Below are 18946 nucleotides of genomic sequence, written 5' to 3' on the forward strand. Positions count from 1 at the left end.
ATAAATACAAACTTACCTGTGAAATAAAAATAAAACCTAAGGCCTAGATTTAGAGTTGGGCGGCAGCCGTGAAAACCAGCGTTAGAGGCTCCTAACGCTGGTTTTGGGCTACCGCCGGTATTTAGAGTCAGTCAGGAAAGGGTCTAACGCTCACTTTCCAGCCGCAACTTTTCCATACCGCAGATCCCCTTACGTCAATTGCGTATCCTATCTTTTCAATGGGATCTTTCTAACGCCGGTATTTAGAGTCGTGGCTGAAGTGAGCGTTAGAAATCTAACGACCAAACTCCAGCCGCAGATTGAGCTCGCATTCTATTGGCTGATCGGAACAGCCAATAGAATGCGAGCTCAATCTGATTGGCTGATTGAATCAGCCAATCGGATTGAACTTGATTCTGATTGGCTGATTCCATCCAATGCTATCAGCCAATCGGAATTCGAGGGACGCCATCTTGGATGACGTCCCTTAAAGGAACCGTCATTCGTCGGGAGGTCGTCGGAAGAAGAATATGGGTCCGCGGTGGAGGTCTTCAAGATGGAGCCGGTCGTCATCGGATGAAGATAGAAGATGCCGCTTGGATCAAGATGGTTGCCGGTCCGGATCGCCTCTTCTTCCCGGATAGGATGAAGATTTTTGAGCCTCTTCTGGACCTCTTCAGCCGCCGGATGATGGATGTCTAGCCCCCGCTTGGGCTTGGATGAAGATTTCGGAGCCTGGAACGATCGGTGATACCTGGCATGGTGAAGACAAGGTAGGAAGATCTTCAGGGGCTTAGTGTTAGGTTTATTTAAGGGGGGTTTGGGTTAGATTAGGGGTATGTGGGTGGTGGGTTGTAATGTTGGGGGGGGGTATTGTATGTTTTGTTTTACAGGCAAAAGAGCTGAATTCTTTGGGGCATGCCCCACAAAAGGTCCTTTTAAGGGCTGGTAAGGTAAAAGAGTTTTGAACTTTTGTAATTTAGAATAGGGTAGGGCATTTTTTTATTTTGGGGGTCTTTGTTATTTTATTAGGGGGCTTAGAGTAGGTGTAATTAGTTTAAAATTGTTGTAATTTTTTTCTAATGTTTGTAAATATTTTTTTATTTTTTGTAAATTAGTTCTTTTTTATTTTTTGTACTTTAGTTAGTTTATTTAATTGTATTTATTTGTAGGAATTGTATTTAATTTATTTATTGATAGTGTAGTGTTAGGTTTAATTGTAGATAATTGTAGGTAGTTTATTTAATTAATTTATTGATAGTGTAGTGTTAGGTTTAATTGTAACTTAGGTTAGGATTTATTTTACAGGTAATTTTGTAATTATTTTAATTAGGTAACTATTAAATAGTTCTTAACTATTTAATAGCTATTGTACCTGGTTAAAATAAATACAAAGTTGCCTGTAAAATAAATATTATTCCTAAAATAGCTACAATATAATTATAATTTATATTGTAGCTATATTAGGATTTATTTTACAGGTAAGTATTTAGCTTTAAATAGGAATAATTTATTTAATAAGAGTTAATTTATTTCGTTAGAATAAAATTATATTTAACTTAGGGGGGTGTTAGGGTTAAAGTTAGACTTAGCTTTAGGGGTTAATAAATTTATTAGAATAGCGGTAAGATCCTGTCGGCAGATTAGGGGTTAATACTTGAAGTTAGGTGTCGGCAATGTTAGGGAGGGCAGATTAGGGGTTAATACTATTTATTATAGGGTTATTGAGGCGGGAGTGAGGCGGATTAGGGGTTAATACATTTATTATAGTATCGCTCAGGTCCGGTCGGCAGATTAGGGGTTAATAAGTGTAGTTAGGTGGAGGCGACATTGGGGGCGGCAGATTAGGGGTTAATAAATATAATATAGGGGTCGGCGATGTTAGGGCAGCAGATTAGGGGTACATAGGGATAATGTAGGTGGCGGGGGTGTACGGAGCGGCAGATTAGGGGTTAAAAATAATATGCAGGGGTCAGCAATAGCGGGGGCGGCAGATTAGGGGTTAATAAGTGTAAGGTTAGGGGTGTTTAGACTCGGGGTACATGTTAGAGTGTTAGGTGCAGACGTAGGAAGTGTTTCCCCATAGAAAACAATGGGGCTGCGTTAGGAGCTGAACGCGGCTTTTTTGCAGGTGTTAGGTTTTTTTTTCAGCTCAAACAGCCCCATTGTTTTCTATGGGGGAAACGTGCACGAGCACGTTTTTGAAGCTGGCCGCGTCCGTAAGCACCGCTGGTATCGAGAGTTGAAGTTGCGGTAAATATGCTCTACGCTCCTTTTTTGGAGCCTAACGCAGCCATTCTGTGAACTCTAAATACCAGCGGTATTTAAAAGGTGCGGCCAGAAAAAAGCATGCGTAGCTAACGCACCCCTTTGGCCGCAAAACTCTAAATCTAGGCGTAAGATAGCTGCAATATAACTATTAGTTATTTTGGAGCTAGCTTAAGTTTTTTTTTACAGGTAAGTTTGTATTTAGTTTTAAATAGGAATTATTTAGTTAATAATTGTAAGGTTTATTTAGATTTATTTTAATTATATTTAAGTTAGGGGGTGTTAGGGTTAGGGTTAAATTTAGGCTTAGGGTTACGTTAGGCTTAGGTTTAGGGATTAATAACTTTACTATAGTGGCGGCGACATTGGGGGCGGCAGATTAGGGGTTAATAACTGTAATGTAGGTGGCGGCGATGTTAGGGGCAGCAGATTAGGGGTTAATAACTGTATGTTGTTGGCGGCAATATCAGGGGTGTCCGATTAGGGGTTAATAACTGTAATGTAGGAGGCGGCGATATTGGGGGCGGCAGATTAGGGGTTAATAACTGTAATGTAGGTGGCGGCGATGTTAGAGGCAGCAGATTAGGGTTGTTTAGACTTGGGGTTTATGTTAGGGTGTTAGGTTTAAACGTAACTTTTTATTTATCCATAGACATCAATGGGGCTGTGTTAAAGAGCTTTTGTTTCTGCGATTGCAGGTGTTAGGCTTTTTTTGCCGGTTCTCCCCATTGATGTCTAACGGGAAATCATGCACGAGCACGTCAAAGCCCGCGTTAGCCTGCTTTTTTAAAACCTGTAATAGTAGCGCTATAGGGAGCTGAAATAACGCCGAAAATGTTGCGGTCATTAATTTCCCTATAGAGCTCAAAACTCATAATCTAGCTGATACAGTATAAGTTTTAAGAAAAATATGTTAGCAAATCTGTTGCTGTTTTAGAATATTATAAGGCTCCATTTATTAAGCTTTTTTGTAGCCATTGCAGTGCAGGTTCATAGAACCTTGTCCATCCATGCTTTGTTAAAGGGGGGGTATTATCTCTTTATAAACTGAAGACATTTTTGTATATTTATAAATTATTAGTGTATTATGCTAACCATTTAATATCTTTTCACATTACAGAAACCATGCTAGAACTTAGAAAGGTCAGATTTTTAAAGATATATCTTCTTGTGACATATGCTCTATATACTCAAGCTCAAGATGACACAATTGTACAAACAAAACAAGGAAAAGTAAGTGGCATTCACTTACCAGTTTTGTCTGGTTCTGTAACAGCCTACCTAGGAATTCCCTATGGAGAACCACCAACAGGAGCCCAGCGGTTCAAAAAGTCAGAGCCTCGAAAACCTTGGCAAGGCACATATAACGCAACAGAATTTGGCAGATCATGCTACCAGAATAAGCAAGACATCTACAGTGAATTTACTGGCACAGCAATGTGGCTAGTAAATAATGAAATGAGTGAAGACTGCCTATTTCTCAATATTTGGGTCCCTTCATCAAAATCTAAACCTTTCCCAGTAATGGTATTTATACATGGAGGAGGTTTTGTGTCAGGTACAACATCATTAGATATTTATGATGGACATATACTATCTTATTATGAAGATGTAATTGTTGTATCGATGAACTACAGAGTTGGGGCACTTGGATTTTTGGCATTGCCAGAAAACAAAAATGCTCCTGGCAATGCCGGTTTGTTTGATCAGATGTTAGCTTTGCAATGGATTCATGAAAATATTGAAGTATTTGGCGGAAATCCACACAATGTTACACTGTTTGGACATAGTGCTGGAGCACTGTCTGTTGCATACCATGTGATATCTTCTGGAAGTCATGCTTTTTTTACAAATGCAATTATCCAAAGTGGTTCAGTTTTTGCAGATTTTGGATTACATGATAAGGTAAGAAGATCCACTCTTAAATTAGCACAATACCTCGGATGCCCTCTTAAAGATGATGATGCAGTAGTGACATGTTTGCAAAATATAGATGCTATGGAACTAACTGAAAAGCAACTTTCAGTTAAGAATAGTGACAGTCTACTAATATTTGCACCAGTTATAGATAAGGACTTCCTAAGTGACTATCTAAATAAACTAATTAACCAGACATTAAAAGAAAAAAGCCTTTTATTAGGAGTAACAAAGGATGATGGAAACCCGTTTGCAATAATGGGGGTTCCCGGTTTTAGCTTAAAAAATGAGAGTTTGATTACATTTACACAGCTTCAGGCAGGATTGAGGCATTACTTTCATTCATTTGGGGACCTCGCTACAGAGTCCATACTATTGCAGTATACAAACTGGGAGGATGTAGATAATCAAGAAAAAAATCGGAAGGCTATGGAACAGGTTGTAACAGACCATTTCTTCCTTTGCCCTACAAAGTTGTTTGCAAACAAGTTGTCAGAGCATAAAAACAGTGTATACTTCTATGTATATGATCATCGTATATCTAACGAAGTTTGGCCTGAGTGGATGGGCACTGTGCATGGTGCAGAATTACCTATACTTTTTGGAAAACCTTTAATTGCAAGTAATAATTATACAGAATCAGAAAAGGTATTTAGCAAAAGGATCATGAAATTCTGGACCAATTTTGCACGATATGGGTATGATATATTTATCTACAGTTTCTTCTTCCACCATCTCTCTCTTTCCTATCACTCTCTGGCTTTCTTTTCCCCTCAATCATCTCTTTCTTCCTCTCGCTGCATTTTTTTTTTTTTTTAAATATGTAGGCTGTGAAATTTTCTTTCAAAAGACCTTAAATGATGTGTATTCCAACCTTTGTGTTGCTATTCCCCCAATTGGCATAAATGTTCGTCCCAGCTGCAATGGAGAAACACGCAATCATGATGCAGCTGACATTTATAACCATAATTTTTTTAAAAACATATGAATCAATTTATTGTGTTTTCAATGTTTTCTAACTTGCCTCCAACACAGGTTAAATTCACTACAAATAAAACTGCCAGACCTGCAGACATAATTAGTGATGTCGCGAACCTCTGCAAAAGTTTGCGAACGAGCAAACCGGGCGAACCGCCATTGACTTTAATAGGCAGGCGAATTTTAAAACCCACAGGGACTCTTTCTGGCCACAAAAGTGATGGAAAAGTTGTTTCAAGGGGACTAACACCTGGACTGTGGCATGCCGGAGGGGGATCCATGGCAAAACTCCCATGGAAAATTACATAGTTGATGCAGAGTCTGTTTTTAAGCCATAAAGGGCATAAATCACCTAAAATTCCTAAATTGTTTGGAATAACGTGCTTTAAAACATCAGGTATGATGTTGTATCGTTCAGGTAGTGTAAGGGTTACGCCTGCTTCACAGTGACAGACCAAACTGCTATTAGATTACACTAGCAGACTGATGTTTCACAGTCAAAAAAGTTTTTTTTTTTAAATTTACACTACTGTTACAACAGATATGAGTGGTGGCACTAGTTGGCAAGTGGGCCTGGCACACACGCTGGCAGGCAGGCAACTGCTATTAGATTACACTAGCAGACTGATGTTTCACAGTCAAAAAAGTTTTTTTTTTTTAATTTACACTACTATTACAGCAGATATGAGTGGTGGCACTAGTTGGCAAGTGGGCCTGGCACACACGCTGGCAGGCAGGCAACTGCAATTAGATTACACTAGCAGACTGATGTTTCACAGTCAAAATTTTTTTTTTTTAAATGTACACTACTGTTACAACAGATATGAGTGGTGGCACTAGTTGGCAAGTGGGCCTGGCACACACGCTGGCAGGCAGGCAATGCAAATTAGATTACACTAGCAGACTGATATTTCACAGTCAAAAAAGTTTTTTTTTAAAAAAATTTATACTACTGTTACAACAGATATGAGTGGTGGCACTAGTTGGCAAGTGGGCCTGGCACACACGCTGGCAGGCAGGCAGGCAACGCAAATTAGATTACACTAGCAGACTGATGTTTCACAGTCAAAAAAGTTTTTTTTTTACAAAATTTACACTACTGTTACAACAGATATGAGTGGTGGTACTTAGCAAGTAGGCCTGGCACACACGCTGGCAGGCAGGCAACTGCAATTAGATTACACTAGCAGACTGATGTTTCACAGTCAAAAAAGTTTTTTTTTACAAAATTTACACTACTGTTACAACAGATATGAGTGGTGGCACTGCAAGCAGGCAACAGCAATTAGATTACACTAGCAGACTGATGTTTCACAGTCAAAATTACACAGACAAAAAAAAAAAAGATGTTCTAGTCCTAAAAAGGGCTTTTTGGGGTGCTGCCCTTACAGCAGAGATCAGATGAGTCCTTCAGGACTGTAGTGGACACTGAATACACTAGCCTAGCTATCAATTTCCCTATAAAATCAGCAGCAGCTACACTATCCCTCATCTCACTAAGAATGCAGGATCAGAATGAATCTAAAATGGCTGCTGTCCAGGAGCTGGGAGGGTCTGGGAGGGAGTGTCTGCTGCTGATTGGCTGAAATGTGTCTGCAGACTGTGAGATACAGGTTCAAAGTTTACTCAATGATGACGAATAGGGGGCGGATCGAACATCGCATATATTTGCGACATCACTAGACATAATATGATTACAGTATATGAGTAAGTATCTACCCCCTTCTATCCATCTGCAAGTAAACAGTGTTCTCATCTATGGAACCTGTCCACCTACATTCAAGTTTAGTAAGGTAACATCCGCACCCCACATTTATCTAAGCAGAAATACAGTGCCAACCCCTACCCCCCCCCCCCCCACTCTCACAAAATAAATTGTATGAGAACAGGGCATGTCAAACATCCATAATTAGGATAGATTACAAGTGGCAAAATATTAAGGGCTTTCCCTCAAGTGATAACACCGCCAGAAATAAAGATTTTGCAAGCGCGGATTAACACACTTATTACAAGTTGAAAGTAAAACGTTTGCGTGCAAGCGAAACTTAACATGCGCTAACTAAAGGACTTCAGATATCATGACCGCACTAACATTTTCTCCCCATAGAAGTCAATGGAAAGCGAAGAGGAAACAAACCTAGCACTTATCGCTCGCATGAGTTATTCATATTTCACATTCCAGTGTTCTTCACATACAGAATTTTTATTTTAAATAGACATTCTAATATATATCTGAATATATCTATACCTGTATATCTATTCCTATAGATACATCTGCATAGATATATACTTTGCATTACCATTATCATATATATATATATATATATATATATATATATATATATATATATATATATATATATATATAATAAAAATATCTGGATAGAGCACATGGAAAATCCACTCACTTTAGAAGAATATGGGTCCTATAAAGCTAACAACCTACCCCTTCTTCCACAACCTTAAATTCACATGGGAAAATAGTAAAAATGACTTACAGACTGCTCTCACCCTTCAACCAGATGTCCCTTAAAATATCTTGCCTCCGTCCCCGCCCCTTCTCCTTTTCCCACTATTTAACCCTTTTCTCCCTCCCTCTCCTCTTACCTTTTACTGCCAGCTGTTACCCAATGGAGATATTTGGACTTTACCAATCTTAAATATCCAACTTGATTGTGAACTGGACCGACACGTTTTGTTAGATGTTTGTTCTTAAAAAACCATATCAAATTATTCTCTTCTCAACCTGTGTTTCTTTGCTTTTCTTTCTAGTTTTGCAAATATGTAAAATTGTAACATAGTACAGTGTTCTCCCCAGGACCTTTATAGCGGGTGCAGCCCCCGGCTGATTTTACTGACCACCCAACTAAAATGTTAGCCAATATCAAGCTAAAATTAGCTAATTAATTTTAAACATATTCAATTTTCATTGCAGAAATTATCATTAAATACATTTATTTTAAATTATGCAATTAATTTCTGCTTTGGATGGCAGAAAATTATATAATATTAGAAAATATTACACTGCCTCCACCCAGTTACTTCATAATGAAAGAAGTCCATTAAGTTCAACATATAAAGGCTACCTGACTTACATTAAAGAAGCTGACAACTGAGCTTACAATAAACAATTATGTATTTATAAAAATATAAAATATTGAAAAATATTAATAATTAATGTAAATATTTTATATTTAATATTTAAATATCACACCTTAAAATAACTAATTTTGCATGTGTACTAACTCAATGCCACATTAGACATAAAGAGCACAACCTGAAGCGTGTTACGTAAATTTTACATTCCAATTTTCTTCACGCCCAAAAAAATGAACACAAGCAATTATATCCCTAAATTCTGTTTATAGCCAGAAATCTATCTAAGCCATACACTTTGGTTGTTCTTACAGTGACAAAATGTTTACGTTGCTGGAGATTCAATCTCCTTTCCTCTAGCCTTACATTGTGACCTCTTGTCCCAAAGAACTGCCTTGGAAATATGCAGTATTCAAATTCGAAACATTTGAATTGATATATTTGTAATAGTATTTCTAATGCTTTATTTAAATGTAATATTCGAATTATGCAATATTTTCAAAATAAAAACACACACATTTATATATTTCTATCTATATGTATCAATTTACTATATTCCCCACTCGAATAGTATCTAATTATGAATATTCAAACATTAAAGTAACATTTGAAAACCAGAAATAACATTTGATTATCGAATTTTAATGGATTTTCATTCTTATCAACATTCGTTTGCCCAAAGCGAATGTCCACAGGACTATTCGTTCTACAAAACTAATTACACTTTCAGCACATTCACCCATCCTTAGTTATAAGGGCTCAAACATATGAGATCTCAGTTCATGTATATATATATATATATATATATATATATATATATATATATATACAAAATAAACAGATAGAGTCCAGCACTATTGAGCTTTTTTACCTGGCTGTGTGCTCGTTACAATGGGCTATCAGCAAAAACCCAAACAAATACAGTCCATATGTAGAAAGTAACAGCACCACTGCATCAATATTCTTAAAGGTGAATTATTTCTTTATTGGTGATATCACAACCATTAAAACAGCGACGTTTCGGACCTACATGGTCCTTAATCATGCATAGTTAAAACACAGTAAAACACACATTTAAAAAGGGTGGTTTGACCAATCAGATTTCAGCTCACATTATTAATTGAATTAACCCATACCTATCCAGGCATGATAATACAAGTATTTACTTTTTCTATTAGTGGCCTCTAGTGGTACCATATTGAATGTCACCCTATTTCAATATCAAAATTCATAAAAACAAATACAAATCATAGTCCCTATTCAGACCATAAGGATGTAATATATTTAATTTCTTGATCCACCAGACCTCCTTTTGTTTTAATTTAAGTTCTCTGTCGCCCCCTCTTCTATGTATAGGAATGTGATCGATTACTTGGAAGCGCAGCTGACTAACTGTATGTCCCATTTGGGTAAAATGTGCAGATACTGGTAAAGACATGTCTTTAGATTTAATTGATGCCTTGTGCTGACTAAACCTATCCCTAGCAGCCTGAGTGGTCTCTCTGATGTAACAGAGGCCACATGGACATTTGAGTAGATAGATTGCATAATTGGTTTGACAAGTGTATAAACCATTGATGGTATACTGTTTACGCTTATCATTCTGGGCCAAAAATTTACCTCTAATTACTGAATTACATTGTGCACAGTGGAGACATGGATAACATCCTTTATTGGGAGTGGTCAAATAATTAATATCAGACTGTTTAGTTGTCCCCACATCTGCCCTAACTAGATTATCCCTTAGGTTTCTCACCCGTCTGTATGATGGCATTGGTGGTAATTTAAAAGACTCAACTTCTGGATTAAATTTTGATAGTAGATGCCAGTGTTTCCTCACTGCTTTGAAAATGTGTTGGCTTCGCTGACTATATTCCATAGTAAGCACTAATCTGTTTACATCATTTTTGGTTTTGGGTTTAGCTTTACTTTTGTCAAGATCTGTAATATTTTTATTGATAATCTCCTGAGGATAACCTCTTTGGATAAACTTATTACCCATAGATTCTAACCTGTAAGGCAGTCTATCCTGATCACTGACTATCCTCTTGGTGCGTAATAACTGACTTCTTGGGATAGAATTGAACACTGTCTCAGGATGAAAGCTTTCATACCTCAAAAGGGTATTTCTATCCGTGGGTTTAGTAAAGAGATCAGTGTTCAATTTATCATCTTGTATGTAGATAGTGGTATCAAGAAAATTAATCTCATGTGATGAATATGTCAATGTAAATTTGATGTTTATCATTGAGGCATTGATTTCCTCCACAAACTGTATCAGGGACTCCAATGAGCCCCCCCATATGCCAAAAATATCGTCTATATACCTTAGCCAAAGCTTACAACAGTGATTGAATGACTTATTAGCATAGACAAATTTATTTTCAAAGCCACTCATAAACAAATTGGCATATGAGGGGGCTACATTGGAGCCCATGGCCGTACCTCTCTTCTGCATGTAGTAAGTGTCCTGAAACAGAAAATAATTGCAGTATAAGACAAGTCTTAACAGATCATCAATAAAATCTATCTGTGTTAGATCATACAATTTACTGTTGTTCAAAAAACTTTTTATGGTGTCAAGGCCTGCCTCGTGAGGGATAGATGTATATAGATTAACCACATCTAGAGAAAAGATAAACCAATTTTCTTCCATTTTTACCTTTTCTAATTTTATCAGGAAATCATTAGTGTCTTTTATAAAAGACTTCTGTTCTTAAACCATTGGAAAAAGAATTCTATCCAGAAATATTGACACATTTGAAAAAACAGACTCTGTACATGCCACAATGGGCCGCCCTGGTGGGGATGACATATTCTTGTGAACCTTGGGCAAAGTATAAAAAACTGGTGTTATGGGATGTTTTTTATAAAGAAAATCAAATACCTGTTTAGTTATAGTACTACATTGGAATGCCCTATCAAGAATTGTTTTTAACTCTTTTTGTATTTCCACAAGAGGATTATGGTCTAATACTTCATAAACCCCTCCATCAGAGAGTTGATGTAAATTTTCCTGAATATAATATTTAGTGTCCAATATTACAACAGCTCCGCCCTTATCAGCGTTCTTTATTGTAATATTCTTGTTGTTTTTTAAGGACAACATAGCTTTATATTCTTCTCTTGTTAAGTTATAATTTTTCATTTCTGGATTTAAATTCATTTTTTTCATCAAGTTACTAATATCCTGTTGCACAAACTTAATAAAAGTTTGCACACCATAATTACTGGTAGGAGGTATAAATGGAGACTTTTTATATAAGTTAAGATATTTCAAATCAAGGGGATTTGTTTGCATAACACCTTCATTTATTGTGCTTTCAACACCCACATTATTTGTATTATTACCACCATACATAGCTTTTAGCCTGAGCATTCTAAAAAATTTGTACAAGTCCTTATCGACTTCAAATTCATGACAGTCCGTAGTAGGACAGAAGGAAAGTCCTTTCATTAACAAACTATGTTCCGTCTCAGTTAGCTTGTATTCCGAGATATTGATTACCAGACTCTCCTTGTCCTGTATGGGGGAAATGTAATCAGGCAGTTCATTTACCTCTATTTCCGCATACCTCGCCGGAACCTCCCTCCTCGCTGGCGTCTCGGCATCTGCCGGTTTTGGTTCCAGGAGCTCCGTGTATACATCCGCTGCTCTTTGGGATCAGGGGTGCTTCCGCCCTCCCCTCCGGTGTCTCCTTCCGAGCCAGAATCTAAAAAACTTTCCCCAGAAGATGATCCTTCGGCCATTCTGTCCTGCTCTGTTAGCGCTCTCGGCATTCTCCTCCAGTGTGGTACGTCACGTGATTCACGTTGTCTTGACGTGTGGTCATGTGACCAGTTGTATACTCTGTGATTGGTGTAGTCAAGCTCATCGCGTACAAACTTCAATCTTTTCCTCTCCTCAAGATCTGAGCGATATTGAGCCAACAATGTATCAATTTCTTCTTTAGTGGTTTTCAACATTTCCAACGTATATTTTGTTTCCATTCCCCGCTCTGCTTCCAGCACTAATCCTTTTTGCTTGTCAATCTCTAACTGCAGACAATTCTATCCCAAGAAGTCAGTTATTACGCACCAAGAGGATAGTCAGTGATCAGGATAGACTGCCTTACAGGTTAGAATCTATGGGTAATAAGTTTATCCAAAGAGGTTATCCTCAGGAGATTATCAATAAAAATATTACAGATCTTGATAAAAGTAAAGCTAAACCCAAAACCAAAAATGATGTAAACAGATTAGTGCTTACTATGGAATATAGCCAGCGAAGCCAACACATTTTCAAAGCAGTGAGGAAACACTGGCATCTACTATCAAAATTTAATCCAGAAATTGAGTCTTTTAAATTACCACCAATGCCATCATACAGACGGGTGAGAAACCTAAGGGATAATCTAGTTAGGGCAGATGTGGGGACAACTAAACAGTCTGATATTAATTATTTGACCACTCCCAATAAAGGATGTTATCCATGTCTCCACTGTGCACAATGTAATTCAGTAATTAGAGGTACATTTTTGGCCCAGAATGATAAGCGTAAACAGTATACCATCAATGGTTTATACACTTGTCAAACAAATTATGCAATCTATCTACTCAAATGTCCATGTGGCCTCTGTTACATCAGAGAGACCACTCAGGCTGCTAGGGATAGGTTTAGTCAGCACAAGGCATCAATTAAATCTAAAGACATGTCTTTACCAGTATCTGCACATTTTACCCAAATGGGACATACAGTTAGTCAGCTGCGCTTCCAAGTAATCGATCACATTCCTATACATAGAAGAGGGGGCGACAGAGAACTTAAATTAAAACAAAAGGAGGTCTGGTGGATCAAGAAATTAAATACATTACATCCTTATGGTCTGAATAGGGACTATGATTTGTATTTGTTTTTATGAATTTTGATATTGAAATAGGGTGACATTCAATATGGTACCACTAGAGGCCACTAATAGAAAAAGTAAATACTTGTATTATCATGCCTGGATAGGTATGGGTTAATTCAATTAATAATGTGAGCTGAAATCTGATTGGTCAAACCACCCTTTTTAAATGTGTGTTTTACTGTGTTTTAACTATGCATGATTAAGGACCATGTAGGTCCGAAACGTCGCTGTTTTAATGGTTGTGATATCACCAATAAAGAAATAATTCACCTTTAAGAATATTGATGCAGTGGTGCTGTTACTTTCTACATATGGACTATATATATATATGGATATGTATGTATATGTGATCAGGTTTGCACATAAGTAGGGTCATTTCCACTCTTTTTGCTCAATTGACATCTATGGGGAAATAGGTTATCGCACACATGATATTGTAAGTTTGGCTTTTTGCACTCATCGGGTTAGCGCGCAGGGGAAAATAGTTTCATTTCAACCTGTAATATGAGCACAACCCAACACGCGCAAAAACTTACTTCTATCAGAGTTAATGCTCGAGCGGGAGTGTTCAATAGCGCTCCACTTGTAATCTGGCCCAAATTTGGAATGTTAAGTCTGTACTATTTTCTTTAAATAATTTAAACGCCCTACGTTTTTTGGTAATTTATCTTAACACATTTGTATCCAGCCACATTGGCTTGGATGGATTTCTTTACCTTTATAACCATGTGGTATGTGTTAATGTTTATATTTATTTAAGAAAGTTTTCAATGCTCTCCATTTATCCTCTGCATTTTTATTTGAGAATAATTTGTCCCAATTTATGCTATTTAAGTTTGCTTTCTTAAAATTAAAAGTCTTGGTTGAACCATTATAACACTGCTTATGGAAAGTTATTTCAAATGTGACCGTGTTTTAACCCTTTGAGTGCTAATGACGGCTCTGAGCTGTCACAGAGTTTCTCACTCTGGTGCTAATGACGGCTCAGAGCCGTCATGAGCACTCTCCCACCTTGAGGGAGATCTGGGGCTCCTTACTGCTCCTACCCCGGCGATCATGCCTGTAGAGTGACAGGCATTGCCGGGGCTTCACGTGATGCGCGGTGACGTCACGTGCAATTACGTGATGACGTCACTGTGCAACTTTATTTATACTTAACAATGTTAAGTATAGGAGGAGGGGGCATGCTGCTTAGAAGCCTGTATCTCAGGCATCTAAGCAGCTACAGACCCCCAAGACCCACTGTTGGAAAGGTAATCGCCTAACCTTTCCAACAGTCTAAGTCTTGAGAGTCTGTAAAAAAAGATAAAAAAGTAAAAAAAAAAATTTCAAAAAGAAAAACAAGAAAAGGAAATATTAGCACCCAGGTGGGAAATGGTTTAGCAGCCAAAGGGTTAAACACTGTTGCCTAAATCTTCTTTCAGTATAGTTTTATTTCTAGTTAGCTCCTCTATTAATTGTGGCATGAAGTGATCTTTGAGCATATTTTAAAATATATCCCCCTCAGTTGTATTGCTAGTTTCATTGGCACAATTTATTTGGAGGGAAATTAAAATCTCCCATAATTAAAACACTGGTATTATTAGCAGCCTTTTCTATTTGCATTAGCAGTTGAGTTTCCTCCATGCCACATGTTGATGGGCTTGTACCATGTACCCAATCATATTTATTTCCTCCCCCCCACTCTTTAGTTCCACAGAAAGTATCTCTACATTATCACTTGTATCTTTATAAATTGTAGGTCTAAGGTCGGAATTTGTTACACCTATCCCTAAATAAGGTAGGCCTTATTGCCTACTGAAGACTTTTCTATTCAGAGAATCCTACCACCCAACCTAGTCATGTGAATCATCCCACCAGGTTTCAGTTATGCTAATAATATCTTGTCTTTTTTCTTCACATTAATAAGCATTATGTGTATTTTGAAACAAATACACCAGCCTACAGTAGGTGATACAAAACTTTGAGACTTACAGGCATTGTATTATTAGATAATTCCAATACCAATTGCAAGGAAACTCCATGAACGCCCAAGGAACGACCCAGTTCAGCATGCTCACTAATGCTGCAATAAATATTTCACAATGGGAATATATAGATCCCTTTGAATCTTCACATCTTATTTACTACCATGTACGTTAAATACAAGTTTTACCATTTACATTGAATATGATTTTTTTTTTTGCGCAATTTAAGGATACTTTGTATGGCATAAAGTAAATTTGAATTTTGTAGCAGTTTTTTTAACACATATTAGGATGTGTACTATTCTACAAGTTTGTAGGCATTACATGATTATGAATTTTACAGTGCTTTTGAATTGTGTTGAGCATTAACCTGTATGAATGTATCTTGCATTGGCATACAGAAATATAAGTTACACCCCTTATCAAGATGCACAGTGCTAAAAATGTGCCTTTAAATCATCCTATAATGGACCTCATAGCACTGATGGATCATTTTAGATCATTTTGTTTGAGTGGAGACATTTAGATCATTAGACTCTGAGACTATTATAAAGGGAAATTATCAAAATGAATAATCAGGAAATGTATCACTCATTTAGTTAAAGAATTAGCGGAAATGAATATCTTTACGTTATTAGTAAATTTACCTTGCTGAACTCCCTCATGAAATAAATAAATAATTAAATAAATAAATTAAAAATCATAATGCCAGAGACTGATTTATCACTGTTTCCAACCTCCATACTCTATGTAGTAGCAATCATAGTCAAACTCCACCCCACATCTTCACTCACAATAGAGTATCCATAACTTTAAGGAAAACAAACCTGGATGTTAATGAAGTCTAGAAAGAACCTCTAGAGCCCAGTGCATAGGTCAGGCATTATTTAATTCTTTTATAGTATTTGTCAATGACATTGTAAGCCTATTACATGAATAAACTACCATTTCTATAAAAAGTTCTTACGCACAGTACTCACAAACTTGCTCTCTGGGGCCCATTTACCAAGCGGTCAATCGGCCCCAATGCTCCTTAACTAGTCCGCCTATGAGGTGGCGGACAGCAATTAACCCAATCAGATACAATCATGTTGATTGACACCACCTGCTAGCGGCCGATTGGCCAGAAACAGCAGGGGGCGGCATTACACAAGCAGTTCAACAGAACTGCTTGTGCAATGCTAAATGCTGGCAGCGGCATTCGGCGATGTCCGCCAGTCTTTGATAATTCGACCCCAGAGCATTCAATTTTAAACAACTTTATAATTTACTTATATCATTAAATTGCTTAATTCTATAACATATACCAATGTTCTCAACTACTTTCAAAATATTTTTTATGTCACATTTTTTTTTTAGAAATCATCAGTTTTTCTTTTACTATGTGGTCTCTACAGCACCATATAATCTCTTTTAACTGAGGCATCTCATAGGTGTATGGGTTTATTTTTTACAGAGAATTCAGGCCCTTCTCATATGGAATACTACAAATCCTGCCTCAAATAAGTTAGGAAACACTACACCATGGACCAACCCATGTGAAAACCAGAAGGCCTCTCTATCTCCAGGGGTCATAACCCTTTTTTTTTCTTTGTTTGTTTGTATGAAAAACATACTTTCTTGTTCTGCTTTTAAAGGGCTAGATTACAAGTGAGGCACTATCTTAACATTCGCTGGTAAAGAGGCAAATTTGTCCCTTTATCAGGGAATGTTAAAGCGACAGTCTAGTAAAAAAAAAAAAAACTTTCATGACTCAGATATATTTTTAAACAACTTTTCAATTTACTTTTACATTCAGTTTTGCTTTGTTCTTTTGGTAGTCTTAAATGAAAGCTAAACCTAGGTATGCTCATATGCTAATTTCTTAGCCCTTGAAGGCCGCCTCTTATCTGAATACATTTTGGCATTTTTTTCACAACTAGAGGGTGTTATCTCATGTGTGTCATATAACATTGTGCTCACACCCGTGGAGTTAACTAGGAGTCAGCACTGATTGGCTTACATGCAAGTCTGTCAAAAGAACTGAAATATATGGGGGCAGTCTGCAGAGTCTTAGATACAATGTAATCACAGAGGTAAAATATATATTTCTTTAACAGTGTTAGTTATGCAAAACTGGGGAATGGGTAATTAAGGGATTATCTATCTTTTTAAACAATAAAAATTCTGGTGTAGACTGTCCCTTTAAATAACCAGCCATTACAAGTGGATGGTTAATGCTACCGTGAGCTCACTTTTACACTTAGCGCAAGAAATCATTCACCAGAGATCAGATCTCTGGTTAATGAAAAAAGTTGCGCCAATCGCCCCCCCAAAATAAAACATAATTTATGTAAGAACTTGCCTGATAAATTCATTTATTTCATATTGGCAAGAGTCCATGAGCTAGTGACGTATGGGATATACAATCCTACCAGGAGGGGCAAAGTTTCCCAAACCTCAAAATGCCTATAAATACACCCTCACCACACCCACAATTCAGTTTAACGAATAGCCAAGTAGTGGGGTGATAAAGAAAGGAGTAAAATGCAAGAAAGGAGTAAAATATATCAAAAAAGGAAATTGGAAATAATTGTGCTTTATACAAAAAATCATAACCACCATAAAAAGGGTAGGTCTCATGGACTCTTGCCAATATGAAATAAATTAATTTATCAGGTAAGTTCTTAGATAAATTATGTTTTCTTTCATGTAATTGGCAAGAGTCCATGAGCTAGTGACGTATGGGATAGTAATACCCAAGATGTTGAACTCCACAGAAGAGTCACTAGAGAAGGAGGGATAAAAATAATAACATAATTTTCCGCTGAAAAAATTTATCCACAACCCAAAATATAAGTTTATTCTCATAAATTAAAAGAAAAAACTTGAACATAAGCAGAGGAATCAAACTGAAACAGCTGCCTGAAAAACTTTTCTACCAAAAACTGCTTCCGAGGCAGCAAATACATCAAAACGGTAGAATTTAGTAAATGTATACAAAGAAGACCAAGTTGCTGCTTTGCAAATCTGATCAATTGAAGCTTCATTCTTAAAAGCCCTTGAAGTGGAGACTGATCTAGTAGAATGAGCTGTAATTCTCTGAGGCGGGGCCTGACCCGACTCCAAATAAGCCTGATGAATCAAAAGCTTTAACCAAGATGCCAAGGAAATGGCAGAAGCCTTCTGACCTATCCTAGAACCAGAAAAGATAACAAATAGACTAGAAGTCTTCCTGAAATCTTTAGTAGTTTTAACATAATATTTCAAAGCTCTTACAACATCCAAAGAATGTAAGGATCTCTCCAAAGAATTCTTAGGATTAGGACACAAAGAAGGAACAACAATTTCTCTATTAATGTTGTTAGAATTCACAACCTTAGGTAGAAATTTAAATACAGTCCGCAAAACTGCCTTATCCTGATGGAAAATCAGAAAAGGAGATTCACAAGAAAGAGCAGATAATTCGGAAACTCTTTTGGCAGAAGAGATGGCCAAAAGGAACAACATTTTCCAAGAAAGTAGTTTAATGTCCAAATAATGCATAGGCTCAAACGGAGGAGCCTGTAAAGCCTTCAAAACCAAATTAAGGCTCCAAGAAGGAGAAATTGATTTAATGACAGGCTTGATATGGACCAAAGCCTGTAAAAAACAGTGAATATCAGGAAGCTTAGAAATCTTTCTGTGAAATAAAGCAGAAAGAGCAGAGATTTGTCCCTTCAAGGAACTTGCAGACAAACCTTTATCCAAACCATCCTGAAGAAACTGTAAAATTCTAGGAATTCTAAAAGAATGCCAGGAAAATTTATGAGAACATCATGAAATATAAGTCTTCCAAACTCGATAATAAATCTTCCTAGAAACAGACTTACA

General features: G+C 37.0%; 1 protein-coding gene across 1 annotated transcript in view; it reads left to right on the forward strand.

Annotated features, from left to right (window-relative positions):
* Positions 1-18946, forward strand: part of LOC128652630 (cholinesterase) — a 71329-nt gene that overhangs the window by 39883 nt on the left and 12500 nt on the right. The window contains exon 2 of the mRNA XM_053705564.1: positions 3368-4862. Coding sequence (XP_053561539.1) covers positions 3373-4862 — 1490 coding nt within the window. The 5' untranslated portion in view covers positions 3368-3372. The remainder of the gene's footprint in view (positions 1-3367; positions 4863-18946) is intronic.

This window comes from Bombina bombina, chromosome 1 (genome assembly GCF_027579735.1).
Source record: "Bombina bombina isolate aBomBom1 chromosome 1, aBomBom1.pri, whole genome shotgun sequence".
In the NCBI taxonomy this organism is placed as follows: Eukaryota; Metazoa; Chordata; class Amphibia; order Anura; family Bombinatoridae; genus Bombina; species Bombina bombina.